The sequence below is a fragment of the Callorhinchus milii genome, unplaced genomic scaffold, assembly GCF_018977255.1.
Source record: "Callorhinchus milii isolate IMCB2004 unplaced genomic scaffold, IMCB_Cmil_1.0 Scaffold9, whole genome shotgun sequence".
NCBI classification, from domain to species: Eukaryota; Metazoa; Chordata; class Chondrichthyes; order Chimaeriformes; family Callorhinchidae; genus Callorhinchus; species Callorhinchus milii.
In genome coordinates this window covers 10971366-10987033 of record NW_024704750.1, presented here as the reverse complement: position 1 = coordinate 10987033, position 15668 = coordinate 10971366, and the positions used below count along the sequence as shown (strand labels likewise).

The 15668-nt window shown below is 37.3% G+C and overlaps 1 protein-coding gene across 3 annotated transcripts in view; it reads right to left on the bottom strand.

The window, feature by feature from the left end:
• Positions 1–15668, bottom strand: part of dph6 (diphthamine biosynthesis 6) — a 109277-nt gene that overhangs the window by 15537 nt on the left and 78072 nt on the right. For 2 of the 3 annotated variants that reach the window (XM_042338264.1, XM_042338265.1), the window contains exon 13: positions 12615–12857. In XM_042338264.1, coding sequence (XP_042194198.1) covers positions 12615–12857 — 243 coding nt within the window. Of the gene's footprint in view, positions 1–12614; positions 12858–15021; positions 15071–15668 lie in introns of those variants that run through there. The other variant, XM_007888029.2, reaches the window with a different exon arrangement.

The following is a 15668-nucleotide window of genomic DNA, read 5'->3' as shown; positions in this document are numbered from 1 at the left end:
AATGCCTATAGCATCTTTCCACTGTGAAATGCATTGCTGCTTGATTGTGGTGTGCTGTTTAAATGAAAATCACCCTCACTTGTGGATTAAGCTTTAGCACAGACTAATTGTATATCAATAGCAATAATCACACTAGTATCTTTGTTGTATGAGGTATGGCAAAAATAGGAATGATTTTCCTCAAATTGCTAGCACTTCAGACACAATAACGTTTCACAGAATGTAGTTTGCTTTTGGTAAATTAGGTATGGCAGGGCAGCAGTGTAAAGTTACCAACAGATAAATGTTGCATTAGCACTTATAGAGACAGGCTATTCTCCTTCAGGAGACAAATTCTATCCTTGTCAATACTAATTCCACTCCAAGTGCTGGAAAACAGTTTGAAAAGATGAAAATTAGAGCTCTGTGCTGGAAAAAGCTATGCTCACTCAGGCTTAAAGGCCATTTTGTTGGCCCAAGGTGCTGAGGTGCAGCTTGAAAAATCTTGCACAACTTCCAGGTCAACCCATTCATTCATCGGCAGTAAACTTTTCTCTTTTTCACTCAACTTGTCACCGGTTTCAACATCAATACCCTTCCACTTAAACGGACTGTTGATGTAGGAGCATAAACAATATTTTGAGAGTATTTTTAAAAAATACATTGCCTTAAAATATACTCCATAGTATTTTGATGGAAATAAATCAAACAATTTTCTAATGTGAATTTTTGTGACAAAAAGCACAGTGTTTAACAAAAAATTAAATAATGCTGCTTTCCTACTATTCTTTAAAATGTAGTTTTTAGACTATTGGGAATAAAGCATAATAATTGTTTCAGTCTGATTTTTCATACATCTTTGCCCTTTCCAGCCATATGATCATTTCTTTCCATTTTCCTTTCCTATGCAGGTTACACTGCAATGCACATTCACCTGCGATAAGGAGAGCGGGATACTCTCCAGCTAAGAGTTTCTCTGCACATGCGTTCAATGCCATTCTATGACCAGCCAACATACATCCTGGAAAATAAAAACCTAAATGGTGTAGAGGAGCAAGACCAAAACTAGGTGCCATCAATATAAAATAGTCACAAATAGATCAAATAGAGAAGTTAGAAGAAATTTCTTCACACAGAGAGTAGTGGGAATGTGGAACATGCTACCACAAGGAGTTGTTGAGGCAAATAGCATAGATGTATTTAAGGGAAAGCTAGATAGGTACATGAGGGAGAAAAGAATAGAAAGTTATGCTTGAAGGCTTCGCTGAGGAAGGGCAGGAGGAGGCTCAAGTGGAGCATAAACACCAGCACAGACCAGTTGGGCCGAATGGCCTATTTCTTTGCTGTATATTCTAATGTATTCTAATAGGAGGCAAGGAACAATGACAGCATGCTAGAAGGTACCTTTTCTTTCCTTCTCTCACAAATGGATGCCAATTGTGCCAAAAATTCAAGAGGGAATTAGACTGAGCAAATAATTCAACTGTGAGTAGGAGAGAACAATTATATTTAAATTATTTTTAATTTCGACATAAGTACCTCAAGATCTTTTCAGGTCCTGTGTATTCCTACGTTCCCATGAACTTTCCAGTTTAAGCTTGAACTGGCATGTAGTACAGATTGGTCTCCAAAGCTTACTTGATCTTGCCAGCACAGCTCAATGTTAAGTTTCAGGCCAGCCTGGACCATTGAGGAACAATAGTGGAATGCAGAAAAAAAAAATTGTCTGAACGTGATTTTGCTGGTGAAATTGAATGATACAAGGTGTTGATTCAGAGGGGAAAAGATTCAAATGAGATGAGATGTCAGCCAGTGAATATAATTTTCCTAAAGTTTTAAAGATTAGCAGTTAGAAGATTTGTCAAAATGTCCCCCTCCACATTGAAAATAATTTTAATAATATTTAAATTATGAAGATAATATGGAACATGTTAAAACTGCTCAATTTAAAATATTGGTTCTTACGAATACCATTAAATGTAATAATACTACAGTATGTATCTTACAGGAATACTGCAGAACTTACTTTCACTACTTATCTGGCTGAGCCTGATGAGCAAATGTCTCTCTTGGTTCATGAAATACATTTTGATATCCACTACCTTTTTATAGCTGGTCGGCTGCAAACTCAAGTGCTATTGTTCAACAACCTAGTGATTTCACATTGTTGCTAGACAGTGCAGCCTCACATCACTAATAATTGCCCCCAGATGGCTCATTTTAATAATCAGCCACAAAAGCGTACTTTTATAAGGATATATAGATAAAACTGCTGTGTTATTGGGCATGAAAATAAGAAAATAGAAGCTGCATGACTGCTGGTTGCTTTAGGGAAAAGCATGATGTTGGTCATCGGTTGTAAATAGAGCAGGAGTTCAACAGTATTCTGTTTTGTGAATCTAAAGTTTTAAACTGACTGAATTCTTTAAAAAGCCTTTGGTGATGAAAATCCACAGGATATTGTGTATCTTTGAAAAGTTGAGGCTGTGAATTTCATAACTGTCATTGCTGAGGGCAAAATGATATGATCATACCAGAGGCCATATGGAAGCATTAGGCTCTGTTCAATTTGTTCCCTGCCTAAGGTCCATGGCAATGGACAACAGCTCAGACTACAGAAAGCTACATATTATAATGTTTGCTTCCTAACTTCCATCCCTATTGGTTTTAGTAATCTATTTTTGTTTGCTTCCTACTCCACAGCAACTTGAAAACAAACATTTAAGGGTTTAAAAACTGCTGGTGGAACATAATAATTGGGGCAAGGGATTGCATGTGTTTTCTCCACTCCTGAAAGTGGTATCTCATGCTGGGGTACAGATACAGCAGCCCTCCAGTATCGTGTCCAAGAGACATCTTCATGTGTGAGACAAGACAATGCGTGTGCCACCAAACTATTCAGCTCCAGAAAGTCTCTAACCCAAGCCTATTTATACTTCAAATCCATACATTTCCACTTTCAAATCAGCTCAGTGGACGGTAATCAAGAGCAGAAAAGTCAGCTGAATTGTCCACTCTTTAGCCCAGGCATATTGAGGTCAATTTTGTGCCTCTACTGCAGTCATAGCTGGCGTTGGTTAATTCAGTGTAAATAAGTAATCATCTTGGGATTTTCCTGATATTCAGTGTATTATGATTTATGAGCCACCTGATGAATGAGACAATATATTCTAAATACTTGGGGGGGAGGGGATGGTATCCTTGTCCTAGAATGAGAAACAAGCTTCCATAAACTGAAAATCCTTTTCTAGAAAAAGTAAAATGCACAGTTGATACAAACTACATTTTCAAATATATATAGAGGGATGAGAGAGAAAAGAGAAAGTGGGAGAAAGAGTGCTGGACAGCTTCCAGTTTTCCAAGTTGATATTTTTGATCTTCAAAAACAGAAGCAGGATATCATCAGCAGGAAAGGCTCTAACTGTCGTTGCCAGAGGTTTCAGGATCAACCAGGAAGAGATGAAAGGTTAAAGGAAAGCCTTCCATTGTTCCTCTGCTATACTGGCACATACAATGTGTGTAAACCTGGTGCACAATATCTACATCTATCATCAAAGCACAGGAGCAAACTCAAACATCTGCACTGATCCTTCCCAGTCCTCTCAATATAGAGACTATCTCGTAGTTGAACACACTGAGCATCTTCCTGCGATTTTCTTATGAGGCTACCTAAAAAGTACAATTCCTAAATACTTTAGCTGCATCTTGAATCGGCTTTTTAAAATATCTAATTTATAAAAGAGGTGGTTTTGATTCAAGCAGACATAATTGGCCTTTGCCCTTCTTTGGGTGAATGGAGCTCTAGACGAGGACCAATTTCTGACAATAGCCTGCTGACACTTCTTCTGAAGTCTCCTGGAGCACAATAACTAATCAAAGTAATTCTCCTGAATTCATGGTCCTCTTGGCAGCCTTACATTTTTGCAGTTGGGGGGAAATAGGAGGGGGAAATACCTCAATATCAATCTTATGTGACTCTTAGTCAGAACATTTTGTGTTGTAAGACTTATCAAATTCATCCTTAATGGTGATAAGACCATCCCAACTATCTGCTTTAGAGTGAGGACAACAGCCATACAAGTCTTTGTAGTCATTCTTATTCCAGCAAGTTTCATGCACATGTCTGCTCCATCCTCTCTTCCATATTGCCCTCTCAAGCTTTTTGAGTTTACCCTCCAAAAACTGGATTATTGACCTGTTTTTCCTTCAAGTGCAGCCATAATAGATTCTTCTTCCTGCAAAGACAGACTTCACCCATAGCAGTATAAAGATGTCAGTTGATATATTGATTAGAGAACTCCTTAGTCTCCTTCTGATGAAGACACAGAACTACTCTGGACTAGAAAGGCATTGAACCTTTTGCACTGTTTTCCCAAAGTCAAAGTCATGCAAGTGAAACGAAATCAACAGCAACTCAGAATGATACTGTATTTGGCTTAGGTCCACTGGTACAGTTGCAGAGTTTATTTGAAAAGAACCTAAGTAACTTGACACTGTATTTTACAACAACAAAATTACATTTATAGAGCGTCTTTCACGTCGGGAGGATGTCTCAAAGTGCTTTTATACCAATTTCAAAAGAACACAAACAGCAACTGGATTCAACTCAAGGAATACCAAGTTTTTCTGGTTAATATAAATTTCAAAGATATCCTAGCATTAGTATTTAGCCAGTAATCATCTCTTTCTACCCCTTTTATCGACTCCCCTGGCAGGCTAAACTAGATCTCTTTTTCTGAGATCCCTTGAACCGAAACAATCTCTCTAATAGCAAACCAACTGAACCTAACCAATAAATCCATGTAAAGAACAAACACTCACCACTTCTTTACTTGCTCTCCTGCTCTTATTCTCGTTCTTATGAAAAGAAAGACATTAAACTATCTTTCCTGCTTTTAGAATGTCAGCTGTCTTCAGGTCAACTTATAAGCCAGCCTGACTTTTTCTTAAAAAAAACCTCTAAATGGAGGAAGAAAAGTAAAGGCAATGAACAACTCTTTTTAAATAGTATTATTCTTTTCACCATAAATTTAAAGCTTGCCCCTAACTGAGTTTTTTTTTTCTCAACAGGCATTTCTGGCTCCATTCTTTCCCTGGGTGCTATCAAGTTGCTTTCAAGTTGTAAGTGTGAATATGTTCATCCTACATCACCTTTAGACTGTCTGGTGCAGATCCTCTAAGAGGACAACTCAACTTCTGGACTACTGAAATGGTTTACTGACACTTCTTCTGGTTGGGAGAGAAAACAGAAGGCATGCCATAAAGAAACTTCTTTCTGGAAGACTGACAGGCCATTGAGGTTCTGCAACAGAATCTTGGCAAGCATTTGTTCTGGGAGGTCACCATCAGATCTATCTTGAGACAGCGCCATTTATCAAAGATGATCTGGACTGATTCATGTTGCAGGGTCAGAATGAGGCCACACCTCAATCCGCTGAAAGCCTTCATCACAGTGTTCTTTATCCGATAAAGTATTAAGCAGAAAGCTTTGGCCGAGTGGCATATATGTATTGCATCAAGAGAAAGAAGAAAAGATCTAGCTTGAGTCTGCTATATGCCTTGAATATTTTGATTAGTTTTACATTCCTTCGAAATCCTCATTCCACCCTGTAAGAGAAGCATTGACTCCTAGGGCAAAAAGGAAGTATAAGGATTACAAATGAATTTACAGAGTACATATGCCTCAGTAGAACAGTGTAGGTGAGCATTAAATCCAATAATGGTCCACATCACACTAAAGAAGCCTGTTCTCCAAATAATATTGGATCAACAATATGATTAAAATAAAATTAAAAGGTGAGACAGAGCCCAAATGTTCTGAATGGTGTGAAACATCTTTTATAAAGCAATTGCCTGGAAAGAGTAGCAGAAATAGGAGTTCATAAAGTCATTATTACAATGTTTACTAATAAAAGTTTGTAAAATTATGAAATTACTTGAAGAAAATAAGCCTCTGGAAATGTTTAATAAAATCTTTTGGTTGTGCCCAAAAAGAGACACCGTCACAGTCACAACGACCAAGTACCTTTAGACATGTGGCAAGAAGCTGGAAAATTATTTTGTCCTACTCATGAATCTCATACAGTAAAATAATAAAAATATATGTTAAAATGGTTGTTTTTTGAGAATGCAGCATCTAATTTTGCACCAATTGTCCTGAAACTTGCTTTACTCCATTTATAGTATGGGCTTTTGGATTTGTTCCACATAGCTCTTATTATTTCGACTCTGCCAAAACATTTTTAACTAAGCATCTGGACTGAGAACCCCTAGAGTCCCTGCCACCATATTGAAAAGCAGGCTCCTTGCTCATTATCTCTTTTAATCTCCCTTGATAATAGTTTTTAATTTTTAAATCATGATACATAAAACTCTTTCTTTCATGTTCTCTCATGGATATAGGTCTAATCTCAGAACGGTGATATTTGCATGGTAAATGCAATAATCAGGAAACAGGTTAAGGCCTATTAGCAGCAGGGAACATATGTAGACAAACTATGCGAGTTTCCCCCACATTTCCTACGCAGCAGGGATTTCTAATCACACAGTGAAGCAGCTCCTCAGCACAGCAATAGACGGCTGTTTAAGCAACAGCAAGCCTACTTCCTCCTCTTTGATGCTTCGCTGCAGAACTAAATAAACGGTTTACATATAAACTTCAGGTTGTCACAAGAATATTTCCAACGTATTCAGTAAAGGGAAATACAGTACTGAATCATCTGTGGACACTGCAGTGTAGCATGATTCAGTATTCTATTTTGCTGTTTCAATTATGTTCGATGACCTGCATATGTATGTATTAAATGCAGATCATTCTTATATTTGTATTCTAAAATAATTGCCCATTTGTACATTTATGTATAAATGCCGTCAATAATAAATTATAATCATTTTGTGTTGTATTTTTTTCCCCCAAAATTTAAATGCCTCCCTAATTATGTGAATTCAACATGCAAACATGTTTTAAATTTTTCACACCTTGTGTGCACTATTTAGAACATAAACAAAAGGGATCTGGTTACATTATCATGGGGAGATGGTGTTAAGTAGCTCCTTAATTACAATACCTAGGTCTGTGAGTAAGGCCGATTAGTTTAATAAGCATCTGTGAATATATGAATATTAACCCTTTATGTTACCAGCCCCATAATTTTAACTCTTATATCCTGTGATCTGATTTGCTGTTCTTTAGCTTTAACTTTTTTTTAAGAACATTTTTGAAAGATTTAATTTCTTACTTGTAGATCTGGTGCTCAATTCTGCTTCATCTCCCATTCCATTTAATGGTTTAAGGTCGACTGGAGCAATATCAAGCAGCAAAAAAGCCCTACCATCATCAACAACAACAACTTGGATTTATATAGCGCCCACACGCCGGACGGCGTCTCAGAGCGCTTCACAGTAACGGATCCCGGGGCCAAGCCAGGGGGCGGGGGAGGAAGGTGACCAAAGACGCGGTCGAAAAGAAAGGTCTTCAGCAGAGACCTGAAAATAGGAAGCGAGGGCGAGGGCGAGGCGAAGGGAGTGAGGAAGGGAGTTCCAGAGCCTCAGGGCATAATGGCTGAAGGCACGGCTGCCGAGGGTGGAGCGGAGGACTCGGGGGACAAGGAGGAGGCCAGATCCGGAGGAACAAAGGCAAAGGACACTGTTTTGAGGAGAGAGGAGGTCAGAGAGGTAGGGGGGTGCAGAGGAGTGGAGGGATCAACCGAAGAGGGAGCAACCGAGTCTTCAGACATAATTTCACACTGCCACGATCACAAATAATTCATAAATGTTTTCATGAAACTTGCTGGTCATTTAGAAGCCAAATTAAGCTCATCTCTTTGTGCTGAACAGGAACCAATACCTCAAACAAATGTTTCTGTATCATTAAATACCCAAGAAAATACTTTATGTAGCAATCAACCTATTTGTCAGGTAAATTTAAATTATTAAATGATTATAAATGTAACAAGCAGAGCCATATTCCAGGTGGAGTCCTTTCTTTCCTACAATTGAACAGTAATGAACAGTGTAAATAGTGATAACATGGGTTCAGTTTTCCTAATATTATTTTAACACTCAGGTATCCAGGGCACCTTTATTGTTGCGTAGAGAGGTATGAAACTGCTGCTGAAGCACTGCATTTCGAAATGGCGGAATTATCCTTCAATTAATAGGGATGTATGTCTGACTTCTGAGCAAGAGAATTGTGATAATGGTCTCACATCACAAGATTAGATTAGATCAGAAGGCTAATCGGATCTCATCTTTCCAGAATACCCATCCTATGTCATTCATGCTGAGTGATGCTGCTCACAAAGAAGCTCGCAGGGAGTTCCTGGTACCTGCTGCCTACCTGTGCTTGTCAGATGTCAAATGACCAACTCAAGACTATCTTCCTTCACTGGGATGTGGGATGTAGGTCTATCTGGGCTGAGTTGGCTCCAAAATGACATGATTGGCAACAAAATGTTGAAATTAAGTCAACCTTCTGTGGACTGCCTCAATTTCAAAACCAGGCAGGTCTGCAGAAATCCAAGATTCTGCTTATGAATGACCAGCCAACCTGGCTCAGCAGCAGACCCATCACTGGGGGTAGGGATTCTGCCCATTCTGCTCTTAATAACCCCGCAAGCTAAAGCCCTTATGAGTGGGGTGGTTTTACCTGGTTAGATTCCAGCAATACCCCAACGCACACTCTGAAGTCCCTAAACTGGGTTCTTGCCAATCTGCGCCTAATATTTTACACAATTAGGTAACCAGAATGCAATCCTACAGGGAGAGAGTGAACATTCCATTCGTGGCTCATATGTGAAACTCTCAGACTGGTTGGGATAGACTTAAGCATGGTAATGGGTTTCCACATGCATGAGATTCACAACAGACAAAAAAAAGCTAATTTATCACATTTACAATATTTCTTTAAGGAAAACCACATCATCACCTTTGGTTCAAAGCAGTCTAAGGTGGGGAGAAAGAGAAAATATTCAATCTGCTATTTCTGCCATCTGCATTTGACCTCTGCTAAGTATTCTCCTTACATTTTCTTCAAATGAATACAAAACTTTTGTCTAATCTGAACTCCAGGGAAATCAAACATACCACATAGCAGATAAAAGTCAACTATGTCTTTTAAATTCGTTGTGCATACTTCACACGGTCTATAAAAAGACCTTTGGAAATGACAATGACCAGTAAAGCTAAAGTAGCAAGAACCCAAGAGTAAAATGAACAGAAATTAGATGTGGTGGTGCTTCTGCTAGGCAAAGCACAGCAGTAGCTAATTGGCAGCTTAGAAAAAGAAGTCATAATTTCTTAAAAAGCTGTGGATCCAGCCAGGGCCATTAACATTTATCTGGTTGTACAAATTATTGCATAAACACTCTAAAGGTTAAAGCTCTATTTAATGCTCATTAGGTTTATGCCCAAGGTGCATTTCTCTCCTTCGTAGCTCTCAGTTACTGCCATTTATTATTTTTTGGTAGTTTCATTAGAACGTGGGTGTCTGGTTTCAATTGCAAGAAGGATTAAACTTGTGGGAACCTCTAGAGGCAATTTATGCAAGGCACAAACAGGAAGAAGGCTACCAAAATAGTCAATAGCATCACAATAATAAAGGCAACACGCCCTAATTAATTATAAAGGTTGCCTCTATTTATTTGTGATATTTTGCTACAAACAATCACAACTAACATAGCAACAGACTTTGCATCTGTAAGGAAAGGTTTGAAATATTCCACGGCATGCATTTGTAAATAAAGGTTAATTAATTTGAGTGAGAGTTAATTCATTTCTCACAAGAGAGTAATAATTATTTATTATGTAGGGTTCAAGTGATTCTAGGATGCAAGTCCATTTAAAATTGTAAAACACTTTTTGATCATTTTTGTATAAGTGCACTAGTATACCGTCATAACCAGGAGTATTATTCTTAAATAATCACAAAATTTAAATTTCTCCAAACCAATCAATTCCCAGAGTTGTTTTTGTATCTTGCTGTTGTAATTTGTTATTTAAGAATAAACTTGTGAGATGTAGCAAGGTTATCACCAGCTCAAATGTAAGTGTTAATTACACAAGCCAATAATTGTGTTCCAAATGCCAGCAATCAGAGAAGTGCAAGCTTGTCAGGAAAAGAAACATGTACAGACCCATGGGTCTGAAAAATCTATCAGAGCAGCAAATTAGAGAAGGCCACAGGTGAGAATCACAAAGTTAAGGTAAACACTTGAAGATACCGAAATAAGTACAGAATGACAATTCTCTGAAAGCACAGAATGAGAAACAAACTGTGATTTGTGCTTTTAATTAACATGGAAAACTATTTGTATGAAATCACAAGCATTCCCAGAAATGTGGTTTCAACTATGATTTTTATTCTGTTGGATTTGTACTGTTAAGTTCTGTGTAGGAGTCAGATTTCATTATTCAAATACATAGGATGCCTGTTTTATTTCATTTTTTTTGTGTGTTCCATTTCCAATGTTGGCGTTTGCCATCACATTTCCTCCATCAACTCCGAGGCAGGCACACTCTGGGCCATCACTCTTCACAGCAGATGTCAATGCTGTTTTGCAATCAGCAGATAAGAGATGTGCTCTGAAGAGTTTTTAAAGATTAGTGATCCTGATGCTCTTTCGTCTTTCCCCTTCATTCCAACAAACAGTAACCAACAAGAGTTCTACTTAATGAGGCTGCCAAGACATACTGAAATTCTGTAATTGAGTTGATATTGCAACCATTGAAACCTGGGCTTTGAATTCATGTCCTTTCAAGACAATTATTGTATATTACTTACCCAATTCTACTCAATATTGTGTTTTTTTTTGAAAGGTGCTCATGATGAGCTTGCTGCATTTGAAAAAATCTAATCGTTATGGGTTACTGGCTTTGTAATCCACTATACAGTATGAACACTTTACGCACATGTTTAACACAGACATCATTACAAAAATATCATTGACCTGTATGCAGGATTGGGACCCTAGGTGCACTGTGATCTTTAGAATCAAGATCCATCCTCAGTCCCAAAATGCTGTAATGATCAATAACCTCTTAAAGTGGATCGTTATCAAATAATTAAAAAACATTTTTACAGCTTTAAACACCCTCCTGTGTGACTAAACTTTTGCATAAACACACAGAGGCACATTCAGCTTCTGTCAGAGGGTTTGTTTTATTTTACCAAATTATCAAAAGCTAACAAGCTAATTTATGAAGTACAAACAGAAGTTATTTAGGCAACTGAACAGGGCTACACATTAGAAAAAGGGCATGCTGAACCTGGGATTTGTACTGTTAAATTAAGAATTTTCAGAAGATTCAGTTTTCTAAAGTAAACCCAAAATATAATCTGGTAGAATAATCAAGACAATTGAGATCTATTGAACATGACATGAAGGGCGCTATTGAAATGTAATTTTGCTGTTTTGCTAAATCAGAAATCAAAAATATATAAATCTTTAAAAAGCTTCAATATTTGTTGGATGTAAAACATTTCTTTCCTGTTAAGGGGTCCTGTTACTTTAAGTGGAATAGATTTATTTGAGTCCCAAAGTTGTGGATTGTTGCATTTCCAGATGACGTTCAAGGAATGATGAAAGCAGCTTTAATTCAGGTGGTTTTGCATAGTTACATTAGTATAAGATTTATTGGCTTTGAAAAGTATTGTTGATTGGGTAATAATGATTGAGTCTTTTAAAGGGCAAGTCCATCCTAATTAGCTGAAAGGTCACTTATCAACATAAAGTGGCTTTTTATTTGTGTGCAATTGATAAAGGCTTCTGGTGTAAAATGCACAACTCTCTTGGGTGATATTTCTCTGCATCCTTTTTCAGTGTTCTTCACTCGAATCAAGAACACTTTTGCTTCCGATTTGGAAGCACCAACGTAGTACATCCAGTCTTTCTTAGAGCTGCAAATTTTTTATACAGCAATTTATTTCTATTGGTAGAGCAATTCAGAGTGGAGAACTAGAATTTATATTTCTTGCTCCAATCGGGCTATTGGGGGCCAAGGAGAAGGTGCAATCTATTGCATAAACATGGCGCGTTAACAGTCTCATTTTTCTGTTCAACCTTTTCCTATTTGTTATTGTAATTCTCCTTAGCCATTGCTTTTGTTCTGTTTAAACAACATGGTCAGAAACTATGAATAGACAATCTGTATACTACCAAGTTATCGTCATTTAGATTATTAGTTGGCACTTTCTTTAATTCTCATGCTGTCTTGGACTTTTGGGTAGTGCAATCTTAAGATGTTCGGTAATTGAATATTTATTGAAACTGCATTTAATATGCACTTTGTACATTGAAAAACAGATCTGAAACCCAGGTGTTGTTAAATGTGAGCTCACATTATACATGCACATTTTTAGGAAAACACAACTTCGAATTACTTTTGCATATACGACTCCCCATTTTACTGAAAAGTAGACAGGAAATACAGCTCAAGCAAAACAAAACAGGATTCTTTTTGATGCAAAGCATCACATCACTACATTTTGAGATATATAAGTTAGCCATATTTTGTATCTATTATTGTAAACCGATGTAAATTATTGCAGTTAACGAACTTACATTGGGTTAATCGTATGAAATGCAAACTGTAGATTAAAATTTAGATGTTTTCTAAATGGATGCATCACTGCTTACCTCTTTAATATTTTCTTTTATGGTCTTCTGCCAGATGTTCTGCACAACAGAAACATATTTCTTGTCTGTGACATAACAGTTTGCCAGGATGATATTGCTCAAGTTTGTTCCACTCTTCATAGCTTCTAGAACTTTCTGAATATGGTTGAGAGAAACTATAGCTTGAGATCGAACTCCTTTGACCAGCTGCATGGTGCATGGAACTAATCCAATCTGACCAGCACAGAATATCACATTTGCAATCTAAAAAAGATCAAAATAATTTGGTACATACTGATTTCTATTATATGAAAGATTAGATCATTCAAATAGTAGCCACATCAGATAGATTCATTTTAGAGCACATATTAAGACTCATACAAAGGACAAAATATTTAATGTAACAGAGATTTCATGTTCTTTGGTAATTTATGATCAAACAATATTGATTAAACCATTCTGCTTCAACAGGTGCCCCACATTTAAGGGTAGTTTTGTACTGTGAGCCCACATCTACTTGGAATTGGTTTGAGAAAGCCAAATTTCACTTCATATAGGAATCTTGGAACCAAATATAGATTTACGCAGACTGTACAGCATGGAAAAAGGTCATTCAGCCCAACCAGTCCGTGTTGGTGTTTATACAGAGGAAGTTTTCCTCCCATCAACCTCGCGTCATTCAACTCAGATCCCCGGGTTAAAATCACTCTGTGCTGTCCAGTGCCTCATAAACACATTTAAAAAGTCGCTATTACAGTAGTTGCATTTGATTTTCAAATTATCTAACTGACATCGGAATTCAAAACTATTGGAAGTATTTTCAGATATATCCACGTTTCACTTTAGAAGTCATTACTTTTGGTAATTTTCTCCTGGTGATACACCACTGATTCCTTACCTATAATGCAAACTACAAATGCAAAGGATGATTGCAATTGCAGAATTGAATTGTCAGGAGATCTGGACAGGATAAAGCTTTTCCTTTTTTTCCTCAATTTAAAAATCAAACAAAATAGCTTTTTAATCATTTAGCAACAAAATATTGTTTTGAAGACAGAGGAAATCAAACTTTAAAGGAAATGTTGGTTTTGGAGTTTGGTAAAAAAAAGTTTTTAGATTAATTCTCGTATTTGGGAGACTGAGATCCTTAACTACATGAGTATATTAAAAAGTCAATTCCCACCACACTATTTAAAAATTAACCTTAGCTCTTTTTCCTTGCTACTCAAGCCTCAGGTTAAGAAAAATTAAATACTGTGGAGGGAATTGAGTTTCGCAAATGCACACATCCTGACGATTTCAACTTAGAGAGAACCCGAGGAGAACAAGAGAAAGCGACAGAAAATAGCCTGAGCAGCTTTATAATTAAGCAATGTATTGCTGCCAGTCATATCTGTATGAAAGGAAAATTCAATAACATTTAAATAATTGGCCCAAGGTTTGTTTTAGATGTTGTAGCAGGAATTGTCTTTGTGTTCCCCTTCAGCAACCTCTTATTTTGATACTTTACTTCAGTCTGTTGATTTGTTTTGAATCATCATGCACAAATATGAAATAGAGCTCTTGCATGGATTCCACTTATAGCTACCTTCCCTATATAATGCAAGGTTGCGAAGCACTGTGGGTAAATTGAAACACGAGCAGAGGAGCAACAATTTCAAAGGTTTTCGCTCTATAATCGGTGCTCATCTATTTCCTTCTCCACTCTCCCAAGATTCACTTACGTTCCAGTTATATCACAGGCATTCGGTCTATGGTAAAGCAATTCAGAGTAGGAAGCTATGACTGGATAGCCACCTTCTCCAATCACTCTCACCTGGGGCTGAAGTGGAGCTTGCACATACAGAGGACATACATATCTAGATGATACACTGAGCTTTGAAATAATTTGCAAGTTGAGAGCGAGTCAAGCTTTCAAATACAATTAATATACACAAAAATGATTCATGCCCATTTAGCTTTGTCTCGTACACAGGTATTAATTTTTTATAAAATAGAATTAGTCCAACAAGAACAACAACAAGATTCCATTTATAGAGCGCCTTTCATGTAGGGAGGACGTCCCAAGGTGCTGGACAGTTGGGTCAGGACCCGAGCACGGGGGGAAGAAGTCTGATTCACAAGAACTACTGTTATACCTTTTAGAGGACGCAGCAAGGTTCTTGCATTACACTCTGGTAATTTTGTTGTGAAGCCTGGCATCATTAACAGTGCTGGTAGAAAGCAAGTATAGAGTGGCTGGAGCTCTGTAATTTGTCCATTCACGATAAAGTGATACACATCAGAAAGGCAGGGGGCGCGGGCGGGGGGGAGGTATTTATTTTAAAATGACTAAGTTTACAACGTTTACACTACCTACTATCTGTGCAACTGGAAATAACACTATTATTTCTGCTTGTTTTTCTACTCCTTCCAGCATGCCCTCTCTCTCTCTTCATCCTTACTTCATTTATCCCATCTTCTTCATCTCAATATTCCTATTGAAAAACAAACACCAAAGTTATGAAATGACCCCAGGCTGCTAGTATGACCTGAAATTTGTTTTATTTTCAATGTCATAATCGCCATAACTTAAGAAATTAGAAAGTAAACCACTGTACCTTAGTCCATATCTGAAATAATTTAATTTTCATAACAATGCTTTGAGTAGGGAGAGCTCGATAACCCAACTTGTACCTGAGGGATATTGTCTTCAGAACACCTTTATTTGATGCCATTTTAATTGTTCTTTTCCGGTTTCATTGCCTATAATTTATTAAAATATATCTTATTAGTTTGCGTTATGCCTGCTGTTTCAATAGGTCACAAGCTCAGATAATGCCCATTGACCCACTGACCTGTCAGTCCAATACTTGCTTACAAGATATTGCCAATGTAAATAACCACAAGTGACAATGTGCTAATTGCTGGTTTCTGCAAAGCCATGCAACCTTATGACCTTAGGGTAGACATCAATGGCTGGATCAATTAATACCTCGGGCAAAGAATCCACACTAATATGTGCGGATAGAAAATCTCTTTATAACAAGATTAAAGATGTTAAACTTGTAGCATCACTGGTAAATAATGCTAGCT